The sequence below is a fragment of the Pieris brassicae genome, chromosome 2 (assembly GCF_905147105.1).
Source record: "Pieris brassicae chromosome 2, ilPieBrab1.1, whole genome shotgun sequence".
In the NCBI taxonomy this organism is placed as follows: Eukaryota; Metazoa; Arthropoda; class Insecta; order Lepidoptera; family Pieridae; genus Pieris; species Pieris brassicae.
This window is the reverse complement of record NC_059666.1, coordinates 11,397,374-11,413,309: the sequence shown is the minus strand read 5'-3', so window position 1 is coordinate 11,413,309 and position 15,936 is coordinate 11,397,374. Positions and strand designations below refer to the sequence as shown.

The following is a 15,936-nucleotide window of genomic DNA, read 5'->3' as shown; positions in this document are numbered from 1 at the left end:
AAATTTACGTCTCAACTCTCCAGTTTGCCGGCAAAGATTAAAACAATTTATATTTTATCACTTAACATTACATTAATAGCGCCATCTGTCACGCAGATAAGCCAACCCAAAACTTCGCCTTCATTTTTATAACTCCTACCTTTATTTCTCTCTCTTTTGGTGCAAATTCAGAGTTTTCTAAGAATTGCCTCAACTATATTATAACAATTAAGCTATAGTTGGCATCAGAATTGCAGTTCGGAAATCATGCTTATCTTATAAAAATGAGTCATCTTTGCAACATTATAATTTTATCGCGAAGAAAATCCAATGTATTGGAATTTGTTGAAAAACCATAAAGTGTCGGCCATGTTGCGTCGTAAACATGTCTTAGGTTAAGCCGTTTAGGATTTGGCCCGGGGTGCCTCGCCCTCTACAATCTATGACTATTATTTAGAGTTTACCCTTTAAATGGATCTACTGTAACTTATTGTTCCCGATGTTGGGCCAAATGGAGACCGAGTTTTGATTAAATATCTTTAAGGAAACGTTTTCGTGGAATCTCTAACATTAAAAATACTTCTTAGGTGCTTGTGAATTAATAAACTTTCGAGATGATTCTAGCATAACGTTTTATAATATTTTCCAGTCTCAAATACCCACGTTATTTGTATTAAAACAAAACCAACTTGTAGTTGCCCAAGTCACTAATGAACTGATCTTAGACTAAACTATACAAAGAATAAATGAGATAAAACTAATCACAATAAACCCTAAACCGTATCTCTTTTCTGATTTATTCCGTGAACAAGCTTGAGGGCGCCACTTGAATAACAATCGCAGACCTATTCTCGTGGTACGATCGCCATGTATGTATTTTTCTCAAGTAACTAACAATATATGACAGTAAAGACAAGTATAGAATACATTTTAAACTTATGAACAGAACATTCGGCATCTTTTTCATAATTTTAATTAAACAATTGTATTCTATATGTATGTAATGTATAACTTTTACTGGTCTACTTGGTCATAGTTTCATGTCATAACTTTTTAATCTCATGGGTTCCGGGATCATTCTTGTTTCCTTCAGCAATAAAACATTACTGCAAAATATTGGTTTTCTTTATTTAATCTCCATCCACATGAATAAGGACATGTAACTTTAATTACAAGGCTGGATACCTTAGCGTAAGTTGTGGGCCTACGGGCTACGAAGCCACTATGGAAGGGGAAGGGACCTTCTACAAATTATAACTAAGTTTGTACTTTTTACCGCCATTTATAACACACCAAACCGATGCTTGCCGTTATCAACATGCTACGTTGTCAACGGATGTCATAATTGCTGTTTCATTTAATTAATTCACTTAATTTTATTTTTTAATAATATATGTGGATAATGGAAGTTATAGAGAAAAACTATTATCGGATATCGGCATCGGCTTGTATTGTGCAAAGTTAAGGCAACGCATTGCGAGGTAAGCGCCTCTAATTCGGTCGACAATTGCGGTGTACGGTATCGTGATGATTATAATAACTAATAAGTAATCGCAATATATTTAAGCAGCTACGACACATTGACGGAAAGTCAACGTTTTAATAACTCATTTAAATTTAATGACCGAGCATTAATTTCGCCTCCCTTTCTTACATACCACACTTTGTAACTGAGTAGCAGTAAGAAAAAACATTCTGTGCCTGACATTTTAGTTGAATCATTATGTACAGTGAGTGCTGACACAGATTAACTCGTTATACTATAAAAACCACAAAAATAAGTTTAATTCAATCTTTACATTTACTACCGTAAGTTTTTCAAATTTACGCAGTGTTTGTGACTGACTGTTGACTGTTGGTGTTAATGAACTTAGTACTTCTTAGTTTTACAAATTGTTAGTTTCAAGTATTACTCGGAAGAATTGGCCGTTAATGTATTTCGTTCGTTTCGAGACAAAATTAACTACAAGATAAATAAATATTTTCCAATATCAACAAATAGGATCTCTATTGCTTATTTAAGGCAAAAATACAATACATTATTTTTGTTTGTGTGTTATTTTATAAACTTGCTAAATAACCTTTTCCTGCAAAAGAAAAATCTACTTAAAGAGAAATCTCGTTAAAAATCCAATAACGTTCTAATCCCTCTGTTCGACAATTATGGCGGAAATCGAACCTGCAACCGCAGTTACTGAAAACCACATACCGACGTCCAAAATACCAATATTACGGGCAAATTTGAATATTTCAATTGAAAATAGATTTGAATTTTGCTCAAATTCCTCCCTCCCCTGCAGACCACGAATTCAATTATGACATTACTGGCTTTAGCACGCGATTTTATTCATAAATATTGGTTTTTGTTAATGTAACTCGCACGTCGAAACTGGTGGTGTCCTGGCGAATCCCAAGGAGATGTGCAGGGCTGAGGTATGAGGGGTAAGTGGAGCCTTGATATACAGCTGACATACAGTATAATAAGTAATAATTTTAGTTATGCTTCTGCTATTATGCTTTTAAAGCTAGGTTTAATATAAATATTATTATCTTGGGGACTTCAATGTCGGCGTTCCGTAAATCCGTGGCTCGGCAATAATTGGCAACTCCTCACAAATTGGACGCTCGATGCAACCAATTATTTTACATTCTTGTGTCCGTCCGATGCATACATAATGACACAATGCAGTCCAAGTATTTGCCAATACAAATATAATTCTTTTGTTCTTTTTAAAATAAATGAAAAAAACTATTATTATATTCATTGTAACCGGATGATTCAAACAGTTTTTAGAGGCAGAGAAAGGCAGAGATATGTATTAATAAGTTATGCTTTAATATGGTAGAAAAGTTCTACGCGTTAGATATGTAAAGGATGAGGCATCTCTTAGGCTTTGTTATCCTCGATCTGGTACACGCGTGGGTTATACAGAGAGTCCGAATTTCTTTGGGCGAAGTCTGACATGCCGCGTTTTAGAAGCTGATAAAACAAACGAATCCGAGGATGCACAGCCACTTTGAAAGTTTTTAGCTTCTTCACAATCTCTCCTACCTGAAAGAAACAGTGTACAAACGTGTTTACAACATATTGATTTATACAGTATTATTATTTATTTAACGCTAATAACAAAAGAGACTTACGTGTTTCGCGAGCGCCTCATCTGTCTTCAATTTGTTAAAGTCTTTGTCCAAAGTAAATATGTGAGTGCTATTCTGTCACATAAATAAAAAGTAAACAAAGTATGTGTGTCGATCTATAAGGATTAGATTGGCACTTTTTTATTTCTAGAATTGAAATTTATAGTTCAAAATATGTCTGTAATTGTAGACTCAGTCGAGCTTGCTGCATAGTAATATAAAAGCAAGTTTATGTTATCGTTTACTATGTGCAACATGTTTATATTTTAATATTGAATGCTACGAATAAAATCGCTCAATAAAAGTCATAAATATAAGAACGAAACGGTTTTAACTCACAACATAAAGTAGTACACTCGTGAACAACGCGCATGTTATAGTCAAGTACATGACGCTCGATGCAGACTTTATCGGTAATTTTATGTTTACATGTTTTATGCTAGTTTATAATCAGCTTCCTGTGCATTTTGAAAACTAGCTATGCACCGCAGTCTTCTTCCAATGCAAAGAAAATTTTAATTAATTAATTTGGTTTTCATTTACTTCCACCTCGTACCACAACCTAAAAGAATTTCACTGTCTGCATCTTTGGGGTTGTGGTATGTAAAGTAGAGTAGAGCAGAGCAGAGCAGAGTAATTAATTCTCTTTTATTTTTTAAAATAGAACTACTTTGATTGCGACATAAACGTTCACGCGGTAATAAAATATATCTGCTTGAATTTTTCTCTTAACGGATGTGGCTAAAGTAGGGGTTTAATGCCATATTCTACGGTTGCGTGTTGCTGTGCTGAGTTCAAGCGAAGAAGAACTTCTATTATGATATATTCTATTAACGACGTCCCCCAAACGGGTCGCTACATCGACTGAACAAATGATTTGAAAAGTTGAAAACATTAGGCAATCGTCATGTTGCTGTTTGTTTTATAGTAGAAGTAATGAAGATTGGAATATCCATAATATTATTCACATTTGGGTGTGAAAAAGTGTCGGTGCGCTGGGTGCCCAGAATGCTTTTTGACGCACAGAAACAAACGAGAAAATTTCTCAAAAATTTTGGCTCCATTTATAACTATAGATATAACATAACCATTATGACCCGGAACAGAAACAACGGTCCAAGACGGCGATTTTTTTTGGGTGAGCCATGGAAAAACCATAATCATGCAGCGACTTTTACGGGGGCCTTGTAGACCAGATAACAAAATTGCATGAAGAAATACGCAAGCAACACGTAGTACTAATTCGCTTAACATGGTATTCTTTCAATAAGATAACGCCCCCGCGCACAAGTCCAAAGTTGCGATGATTGCTATAATGGCAAAATACGCCTCCTTATTACTTTCCTAATAACGAGCAAGTACTAGAGATTTATCCTTTTATTATTAAAAAACCTTCGTAGCGAACGTCCCCGAGAGACCGAGTCGAAATAAAGAACAGGAAACGGGTGTGACACTACTACTACTACTACTTCCACAACTTTTACTTGTTGAGTGATTTATTTTATTTGAATTCATTTGAACATTTATATTTGCAACAAACTGCAGCAAGTATTAGTCGACCTGAATACATGAAACCTACTTGTTTACAAATAACGGTCAAACGCGTGTCGATTGCTCTTCAACCTACAGCCTGGTGTATATTGCCAGCGACGCAGGTATATTGTCAAGTATAAATCAATTCTGTAGCGATACGAAACACTCTAATTACGAAACTAGAAAAACCACGTCGAAACACATGCCGGATATCAACACTCGTTCTCTCTTCAGTCGAAACTTCGGTTTGCCAGAATCGTAAATTATTAATATGTCATTTTTATGCCTTTTCCTTAATGTTTCTCTATAAAATGTGCATACAAAGCGAAGACATAGGAATACAAGACGATGCGGCGTGTCAAGTGAAATCTGTAAACTGTATCGGTCGGTGCATTTTCTCAGCGAGATTTGGTTAGGTGTACGATTGGGAAGTGTTCAGTGTATTTGGGACAGTTTTATTAAAAACCACATAACATATCTACGACAATCTTTTTAGTTATGCAGCAACGTGTTTTTGTTTGTCTGGAAATCCGAAAATCATATTTCCAGATTTCCATTTAACCCATTTAATTAAACAATTGTACTTGAAAACAACAACAGAAGAAATTGTATTATATGTGTTACTACTGATGCATGATATACTTATTATATTTTTAATGCTCTGTTAAATTTCCAATACAATATGCACAAGGAGAATTCTCTGCTGGAGCGGGTCGACGCTCGTTACATCGAAGTGTTTTGTTTTTATTCCTCTAAGCAACGCTATTTACTTACTACACTCGCCTAGACACCCACTACGTGCACCAAAAAATACAGTACATTCTGTAGTCCAAAGTGACAATCTCAAATAAACTCGAAGTCCCGTCAAATTCTATGAATACTACCTACTGTCCGAACAAATTTTGTTGCCATTAATAAAATGAATCTTCAAAGAATTTGGTTACAAAAATTTACAAGAAATGAAAGAATTCAAAAAAAATCAAGGTAGATATATTGAAGTTGTCAGCCGCACTTAGCTAATTAGAAATTACACTTGGATCACCTGAAAACCTCTCTCCTGATGTAGAAAGGGACAATTTAGCAAATTACAATTTGAGCGCTAAAACATCTGCTATAACAATGACTGATTTTACCGAGGGCTCTCTACGGAGCGATAGGGTTGGCAGTTTCCTTTCGCGTTAAAAATGATTCTATCTCATTGCCTTATTATTGTTAAATTTCAAGATATATTTAGTTATTTTAACATTATTAGGGAAACTGTTAACGAGAAGAACGTTTTTATTTCATTTATTTATTAGTAATTTATTTTACATTAAACTAACAATTATTATGAATTACTCGTGGGATAAAGTTAGGTTTAAAAATGGACCCTGTTTTTTAACGTTGCATAAAAAAACAGGGTCCATTTTTAATCTCCCTACAACGTAGAATAAAGGTAAAAGCTTTTGTAGAGGTGATTTAAAAATTATCTTTCACCCTTACAAATAATTTAATGCGCCTCGCCCGGCATGGTATTTGCTTTATTAGGTTACTGGTAATTTGTGTTCATATAGCCTTACTGAAACTATATAATTGATCATAATTCCTGTACCTGGAATGCAAATACGTTCAGATTGCGACGTCTTCTCTTGTTTAGTCCATTGCGCACTAGTTGGTATAAAAATAAAAGTATCGATATTCTAGGTCAATCGGATTTTGATATTTAATTATAAATAAATGTAAAAAAAACGAGCAAAAAAACATGACGTTAGGGAGGTAGACGGGTATTGCGACTGCGGAAGAACAAGAGACTGACGGTCAACCTCCAGTAATGGACACAAAAGAATCCGAATCCGTATTATGAAATATATTTTCTATTTATCGGTAATAATTAAACCAGCAATTGTAGTGCCACAGCAATGTCAAACGCTACTTGCTAAAAGATGGTGCCATACTTATAATTGAGTTCGGCGTAGTGTTTTCATCGTACATCGCAGAGACGTAAATTGATTTGTAGATCTTTATAGACGACTTTTACGTGACATTATTTATTTAACCGTAGTTAATAACAAACAGCTATGAAATGTGAAGATAAAATAATACACTTAAAAAGAAGCTATGCGCCCAACTGTTTTGGCCTTTGAAACGGGGAACTTCCGTGTACTGGTCCTGCGCCATTTTCACAGGTTGGTTTATGTTAAATTTTCCATTATATTATTTAAAGATTGGTTGTAATAAGATTAGCAGTGAGACCGTGTGAAACCAGCTCAATGAAGTATTTTCAAACATGAGATGACCCTCCTGGGGGTTTGTCTTCAGCCCGTGAGTTTACTTGTACTCACTCGACAACCCTAAGCTATCGGCTGGCTGGAATCGGGCGGGAGATGCACTCAAATCATTAGGTAGATACATTCTGTGTGAATTAGCCTCCCCCCATGCCCCGCCGGCGGGACAGTCACGTGATTAAAACATTCTCGCCTCACTACATTCCTCCGCTCACGTCACTAAACTCACTGCAAATTCAATCCGCCTAAATACACATTTTCGTCTTATTAGTATATCTCTAGTCCGTAGGTTATAGTATATAGTGTGTGCGATATATTTATTTATTGCCTTGATATAAATATAAATATATACTAAGTGCACATTTCCATTAGAATGAAGACAACGATAGCAGAGTGCATTCCCGCCGGAATAAGATCTGACGAGATCCTTATCTTGAGTTTTAATTAGTGCTGCCACCTTTCTTTTATTAATTTAAATTTACCCATTATAAAGTTTCTTCACTGATACTATTTTACGTTGACGTTCGCTTGATTTTTTAAGCTAACTGGAATAGATTCTGGAAATCATGATTCTCATTGTTACAACCACAGCACATGTGCCTTACACAATTAAAACGTGCCTTGTTCTTTAAAAAAATTGTTATCTCTCATTCTTCTTTATCTTTGATTATTGTTATTTTATGTGTGTGTTTTGTTAGTAATAAATGTTACTTCTTATTTTTCCTTAAAATATAATTTATAAAATAGTTTGTATTTGGTTTTATAAAATAATGTCAATTATTTGTTAATAGTTTTCCCAAAACATATTGCCATCCTGTGTCGCGCAATGTCTCCATTGCCAACCAAACACGTGATATCATTTCAATATTTTAGATAATACGAAACTAACAAGCAAGTAATTTGATACCAACGCCAAATAGCTATGACCATACAAAACCAATTTTTTTTCAAAATATTGCTGTAAATATTAAATAAATATAATTGTCCATGTGAAATGAGCTCCCTTTATTTTAAGCAGGCGTTATGAAAATAATTCCTGTGGTGAAATATCGGTAAGTGATTACATAACAGCTGAATTGTAAAATACTGAGAAAGATATTATTTGCTGCGAGTGGACGCAAATCGAACAAAAATATCAGAAATGAGTGAAATGTGCAAAAACCTGTAATTACAACGGTATATTGTTCCTGGAATCATAGTGTGCGGAGAAAGGCACAAATAAGAGCGACAAATTTTATTATATACCTAATTAATAAACTATTACAATTTATAGAGATATAATATTCTCTTAGTTTTCTTTAACAATACACAACCGATGTACAACTTGGAATAAAGTTTTAATTTGTATCGTGTGTAGCAATGCAACTACTACTTCATTATTGTATGTTATCGTTCTTTAAAAATCACAAAAATATATTTAGTTACATGAATATTGAGAATGAAAACTTTTATCAAAATCGCTCGTTTTTGTGTCTCGCGTTACTCGATCTAGGTGCATTAAATCGTCGTTACTGTTGTAGAAGTGAAGTTTAATTATTAGTCGCAGTGAAATACAAGTCAAAGTTATCTTACCTAGGTTATATTTTCATAAATTGTATATTATTAACTGTAATTTCACAAAATAAAACACGAATCCTCAAACATGTTGTCTCGAGAAATGTGCTCGATTCATATAACAAGGAAGAAAGAGGAATTTTTAAACTGCAAAATATTGCCCATAACAGAAAAAGTAAATAAATTTCTTCTAGTCGAGCACTTTTTCCGAGATGACATAAAAAAACGAGTGGAGCTTGACGTAAAGACTCGAGCGGTGACGCAGATTCGGCTTTGTAAATTGAGAGAAAGTTGAGGTATTTGCTACCGCGGCTAATAAATGGTCTTCCCAATCGGATATCGCCTAACGCTAACCAACATAAACGGTGAATTAAAGAACTACATATGAAATTGTGGCGCTCCTAAACAAGACTACTATGGTTACATTAACACAAACCACAGCGGGTCGCGGATGATATTTTTTTTAAGACTAAAATCCATAGATATCTGTAATCAAATTGAACAAAATCCTAATAGGCTAGAAATATATTACAAACAAAATAAACTTTCAATAAATATAAACAAATGTAATACGATAACTTTTTCGCGTACAAATAAAAATATTGAATTAATTTACAAGATCGGTAACACTCCTATAAAACAAGTAAAATTAGTAAAAGACCTTGAAATATAATTAGATGAAAAAATGGGCCTATCAGAACATATCAATGACATAACAGGCAAAGCGTATAAGCAACTAGGGTTTGTCAAGCGGTCATGCCAGTCATTTAAAAACATTAATTACATAAAAAGTATTAATTTTGCATTCATGTCAGAAGCGTGCCGGGTATTCGAGTATTATCTGGTCTACATAAAGTAGTTTTATAAAAGATCAATGTTTCGATAGTTATTCAGGTTCTTGCAAATATTTTAATTTAGACTTATTAGAATGTTGGAGGAGTCAACAAGACTTGCTATTCTTAATGGGCGGATAGATAGCCCCTATTCGCCGTCGTTAATTTCTCTTAAAATCCCTCCTCCTTATGCAACAAGATACACAAAATTGTGCCGTGTGCCTCGTACGAAATCGAATTACCTGCATAATTCGCCAATTTTTCGGGTTTTATATAACTATGACACCAATTATGAGGATATTGATATTTTCCACCTCACCAAAGAAGATGTGAGGAAGTATTTGTAGAGGCGGGAAGACTCTGATTTTGTTTAAGCAGTAATCTGAAATATTAAGTATTAATTGTTGTTTCAAATGTTAAATTTCAGTTTGCTTTAGTTTAAAAAAAATAATATATATATTGTACCACAAAGAACGGTTCGGTGGCCGTCTCTGTGGAGCATTGCGGTCTGTCGCCGTGTGTGGCACTATAAGTCAGCAAGCAGATTGGGATGGGAAGCGGTTTTTTTTTGTGTCCTACCCTTGGGGGCCCATTTGCTTTTCGTTGAGTACTCCGGATGCCGTCGCTGACTCTGTCGCTGATGTGGTCCTGCAGTGCATGGAACTTTTTATTCCATTCTCTGCGGTGCCGGTCGGTGGCAAGTCCCAGCCTTGGTTTAGGCGTTCGTGCAAAGAGGCTTTGCGCCGTAAGCGTGAATGTTTTAAAGCCTGGGCAGAAGCGGCGACATCCTGTGATGCGGCTATCAGCGAACGTAAAAAAGCATACAATTCAGCCTCTAGGTCCTTCAAACGGGAAATCGCTAAGGCAAAGTCAGAGCATATTGCCAGGTTTAGTGAGAAATTGGCCCACCTTCCTTCGGGAACTCGAGCCTTCTGGTCTCTTGCCAAAGCTGTCCAAACGTGCTATCCGTAAACATTTATTTTCTCTGGACATCCATAAGTCGAGCGGGCATGATGGCATCCCTCCAATTCAAGTGCTGCTTACTTGTGCTCCTGAGTTGGCTTCGGTCTTAACGCACCTTTTCCGGTACCTGTACTCCCTCAACACTGTTCCAAAGTGCTGGAAGACAGCTTTGATACATCCGATCCCTAAAAAAGGCGATCGCTCTGATCCGTCCAACTATCGCCCAATCGCAATAACCTCCTTGTTCTCCAAAATAATGGAAACCATTATTAACGGCCAGCTCTTGAGGTATCTAGAGGGCAACCAGCGGATTAGCGATTCTCAGTACGGCTTTCGACGTGGTCGCTCAGCTGGTGACCTCCTTGTATACCTTACACATAGGTGGGCAGAGGCAATTGAGTCCAAGGGGGAGGCGCTAGCGGTAAGTTTGGACATAGCGAAAGCCTTCGATCGGGTGTGGCACAGAGCACTGCTCTCGAAGCTTCCAGCCTATGGGCTCCCCGAGAAATTATGCAACTGGATATCCAGCTTTCTCGCTGCATTAAGGTCGTCATCGACGGAGCATGCTCCGACCTTAAACCCGTCAATGCTGGTGTCCCACAAGGCCTGTGTCCTGTTCCCGACCCTGTTTATTCTGCATATTAATGATATGTTGCAACTTAGCAACCTTCATTGCTATGCGGACGACAGCACTGGGGATACTTTTTACACGAGCCGGGCAGGTATTTCTCGGGCTGTTGTCGATGAGTGCCGGAACAAACTTGTGTCTGAAGTCGAAACTCTTTTACGTGGAGTCTCGGACTGGGGTAGACTAAATCTAGTCCAATTTAACCCCAAGAAGACACAAGTCAAGACATTTAACACCTTTCGTCTTCAGTCACCGTGACCACGCACACTGAAAAGTACGCGAAACGTAAATTAAAATTATGTAAATAACTATAAGTTTTAAAAATAATACATAGCTTTAATCCGTTCAAAAAGTGTTTTTCTTAATGTGTAAAAGCTATTTTAACAAAAGACAATACTAAGGCTAAATTAGCCTCCAAGAAGCTTGGTGTGCTCAGCAAGGCGAGACGGTACTTCACTCCGGCCCACCGCTTGCAACTCAATAAAGCGCAAATTCCCACTTCACCCCACTTCCCATTCGCAAGGCCCCACATGGAATACTGTTCTCACCTCTGGGCGGGAGCTCCCCAGTACCAGCTCCTTCCACTTGACCGTATTAAACGAAGAGCGGTTCGAATCAATCACCAATCCCAAACCAATCACTTTCCGTGCGGCTTGATCCCTTGGCGTTGCGTAGAGATGTTGGGTCTCTCTGCATCTTCTACAGCATTTACCATGGGGAGTGTTCAGGAGAGTTGTTCGGTCTAATACCCGCAGCTGAGTTTCATTATCGGACGTCAAGGCAAAATACAAAATACCATCCGTATCACCTCGACGTCCGTCGTTCCACAACTGAGCATTTTCTAAGGCAGTTTTTGCCGCGCACCACCACTATGTGGAACCAGCTGCCCACTGAAATATTTCCGAACCAATTCGACTTAGGGTCCTTCAAGAAAAGAGCGTACCAATTCTGGAAAGGCCGGCAACGCACTTGTGTGCCTTCTGGCAATGTGAGTGTCCATGGGCGGCGGTATCGCTTCACATCAGGTGAGCCTCTTGCCCGTTTGCCTGCTATTACATAAAAAAGAAATCGAAATTATGTATTTCGAACATACATTTTTGTCCATTAATGTACTTAGGTACTTGTTTTCTGTTTCATATATATATCATTTATCTATTTTGGCTTTCTGTATTGTCTAAGTGTCTTGTTTTATTGTCTAAGTGTTTTCTATACATAAGCGCTGGTAGTACTTGTGTAGGACGAGTGCCGCCCACTGCCCGCGAGGGTCGCTCCTTCATTTCTGGTTGTTACCCGTTATCATTAAAGACCGCGGCTAAAGACATCAATCACTTGTTTATTCTGACTGAGTTACTTGAATGTTTTAAAACTGAGTTTGGCTTTTACACTGTAAAAATTCTATGTAGGAAACTCTCGAAGGTTCGTTTCCATAAGTCCATCTATATCTTGTCTTACTTATTCACGAACACCCACTGCCACACCAGCAGTAAGCATTGTTTGTTTTATATGATAAAACTGGAAGAGATCCTCGGGAGGTTCTACAGTCATTCCTGATCATGATAAATATTTTATTAAAATATATCATATTTTGTCAATTGAACGTGCAAAAGTGTGTTCGTAACATAATGAAAAAGTCGCTCTTAAACTATATCTATAATTGTATACACATATATTGTACATATTCTGGCATGGATCTAGTTCAAATTGTAATATTCATAACGCGAGACGATGTTTTTAATCAAATCAAATCAACTCCGAGTGAAAAAACAGACGTATGTTGTATTATGGAAATTACATGCTCGCAGAAATAATACTAAAATGGAAAGGTAGTACACTCGCGAGCCCAAGGGTATATGAATTAATAATGCTCTCTTTTAGTGAAGTATTAAGCTTTACAGATAGATGCCTGAGATTTTAGTATAACATCAAACGTACCGAAGCGATTTCTGATAGGCTGTAGCGGCACCTACAACGTGCGGCCACAAAAACAACCATTAATCGACCTTTAACAAATTTCGTCTATACTCGGAGGAGGAAGAGCGCCATCTTCCTTCCTCCATAATAGTATGTGTCGATACTTGAAATAGTACAATAGGGTATTTATAAAAATTAAGAAATAAAAATTAAATATCCAGAAACGTATTTACTTATAGGTATATTAATTGTTCATATGTACATAATTCTAGGAATGCATAAGATACTGAATATTACCAATCAATCATTCCAAATTTCATGAGATTTCAATTCGCTGCGCGAACATAGAGATTATTTAATCTCTGATATATCGCATAGCGCATCATTACGTTACGAAAAACAATGAATACCTAGGATAAGTATTGCCTTACAAAGAAAATGTATTAACTATTAATTAGATGATACGTAAAAGAAATCCGAAATGTTTCCTATATATAATTGCATCGAAGATATGTCGAAGTAATAATTTATATTATTGTCATTTTATCGTATTTAACATTGGATCTTAAGTGTAGTGTAGTTGAGTATCAATAAAAGGTTTTCGGGCTGACATCACAGAACGACTTAGAGAGAAGATCGAGTAATATATTATACAAATTGTCAGTGTTCACAAATCACAATTCGTAAATGCACTGCTTTGCCGACATCGTTTCAACTCTTATAACTTCACTTTGATGCCATTTTCTTATCAGAATATAGCGGTGTACATTAAACTACTGCGATACAAATAATTCAATATTATTCAGTTTAATTCAATGATCATTTAATGTATATTTTTTTTACATTGTGCTATCTACATGAATAAATGATTTATGACTTGTTTGACTCAAATCAATTATTAATTGTACTTCATAAATACGGCATTCACAGTTTTAGGAATAGCCACGAAGTCAACGAGTTAGTCAGGTTTCTCGGACTTCTCAATAACAATAGATTGTATTTAAAAACTCCGCAACACAATCGGACAGCTCACTCCAGTGAGATCTCCGCGAAGGATGTAATGAGAGTGCCACCGCATTGTCTATCGCCTCTTTGAGTCAACATTGCTGCGTAATCAGACTTTTATAAAAAAAAAACTATTTATTGTTATTGTTAGCTCATGTGTGTGGTGGTAGGTAATACATAAATTAAACGAGTTACACCTTACATGCGAACGATTTACATAATTGAATGTAGTTGATGACAAGTTCACTATTTATACCTCTACTTGTACACCGGGTGAAGCGTTTTTAAAGATATACTATACAATATTTGTATATCTATAACTGTTGTCAGGGAATAATAGTATTTCGTATTTTATTGCCGAGTGTATAATTTTACACCCAAATGCAATTTCACAACTACGCGCTTTTATACGGCTTTGCTATTTTCATAGAGAATTATTCAAATAAATATTACGCTACGAACCGATGTTATTGATGAGTAACTCGCAGGGGAACATGCGCTGATTAGAACGACTCCACACTAAATGACACGACAAGCAGCGCCGACCTTCAGCACCCTCTAGAGACGTAATTAAAACGTGATTTTTCATAGACCCCCGTCTACCTACCCTGCGTCTCCGGGAGCAGCTGCTTATGTGTGCCAGGAAAAATGCTGGATTTATCTGTTGATGTGTGTTTGGCGCGATGACAAGATGCTCTTTTTTTTGCTATTAGCATATACGCTTATTAGTACTACGTGTGAAGGTAATGAAGGAAGTCAACAGCGAGTCTGGTAAACAATTTGATACTTTTCAATCGTTTGTTCTAGATAAGTTTTCAGATGAAAAATCTAAAGCTCTAATAGTCACATTGAGAAAGAAATTGACTGAGAACAACTACGACTACTCGTCGGCCGAGAGCATGGAGATACACCGGCGAGCGGAATCACGTGAGACCGCCACCGCTCTCACCACACATACCCCCATTTTTAACAAACAAAATGCAAGTATAACGTTTGGTACGGAGGGTAAGTAGTAGTTTCTATTTACATACAAAACATGTAATGAGGAATTATTGTTTTTAGACAAAGACACTGTACTTGAAAGATACAATGAGCACTGTAAAAGAGGGAGAGCCGCATGTGTCTCAGAATGATCTGTTATACTACGTGGATGACCGACATCTGCTACCACAAGAACCAGCCGTCAAGTACAAGGTTTTGAAGGTATAATATAAATGTATTCAGATTCCTGTTAATTATTACATAATTAAAAGGTGAGTGCTATCAGTAATCTTTTCAAACTTAGCTGTGACGAAAAGATTATCCATTCTCTAGAAATTTTTAATTCAGTAAAGACATATTTAGGACGTGAAACGTCACGTACTACTTGAACAACTTGACTAATTTTAAACAGCTTTATTTCATTAATTTCTGAGTTCGTGATTTAATTAATTATACTTGCGATTTCCTCAATATTGAGATGCCAATGAAAGTCTTTATCACCAAAGCAATGACAATGCCTCTATGGCTTTTGATACATATTTCTGCTAGGTAAAACACAAGTCACGGCGAAGTGGCGGAGAGCGGCTAATCCAAGAGGAGAGTAAGGATGGCGTAGCCATCATCAACCTCGGAGGTGGACTGTTTCCCGAATTCCGGCTACCACGCTCTCGGCGGCAATACATGCACGACTTAGGAGAATTGATCAGTGACGAGGATGACCTACTTCCTCACGTTAATGACTCTTCGCCGCATTTCGGAGATCCAGAAGCACCGAGAAATGAAAAGCTTCATAGTATCTAAGTATTCGTGTAACAAAGAGAATTCATTATTAAATTATTTTATTATTGTCTAGAATCATTTACTGAGCAAGGAAAGAGACGTAAATGCACTGAACTACTTTATGGGACTATTTCTATAAAAAAGTATAAAATACGTACTTGTTATGTTAACAGACAGGCGTACTTTTTATCTATTTAATTTTATATAAAATATATTAGAACAAAATAAGAATTAAATTTGCAATTGATATATCGTAAATAACAAAGAGATGGCGCTCAATATTTGATTTAAACAGTGAGTCACCACGAGCGTATTTTAAAAGAGTAATATGATCATTGTATTAAACTTTATCACCAAATAAACTCGC

General features: G+C 36.4%; 1 protein-coding gene and 1 long non-coding RNA gene across 2 annotated transcripts; one reads left to right on the top strand and one right to left on the bottom strand.

Annotated features, from left to right (window-relative positions):
- The first annotated feature begins 2,313 nt into the window (after positions 1-2,313).
- Positions 2,314-15,639, top strand: LOC123720824. The gene is made up of 5 exons (XM_045677599.1): positions 2,314-2,421; positions 14,400-14,551; positions 14,616-14,788; positions 14,871-15,011; positions 15,339-15,639. The coding sequence occupies exons 2-5, from the start codon at positions 14,476-14,478 to the stop codon at positions 15,588-15,590; spliced, it is 642 nt and encodes a 213-aa protein (XP_045533555.1). The 5' UTR covers positions 2,314-2,421; positions 14,400-14,475; the 3' UTR covers positions 15,591-15,639.
- LOC123720825 lies at positions 2,793-3,620 on the bottom strand. Its single transcript, XR_006756094.1, has 3 exons — positions 3,457-3,620; positions 3,121-3,192; positions 2,793-3,031 (listed from the first exon to the last, which is right to left on the bottom strand). It is a non-coding gene; the product is annotated as an uncharacterized LOC123720825 (long non-coding RNA).
- Positions 15,640-15,936: the final 297 nt, after the last annotated feature.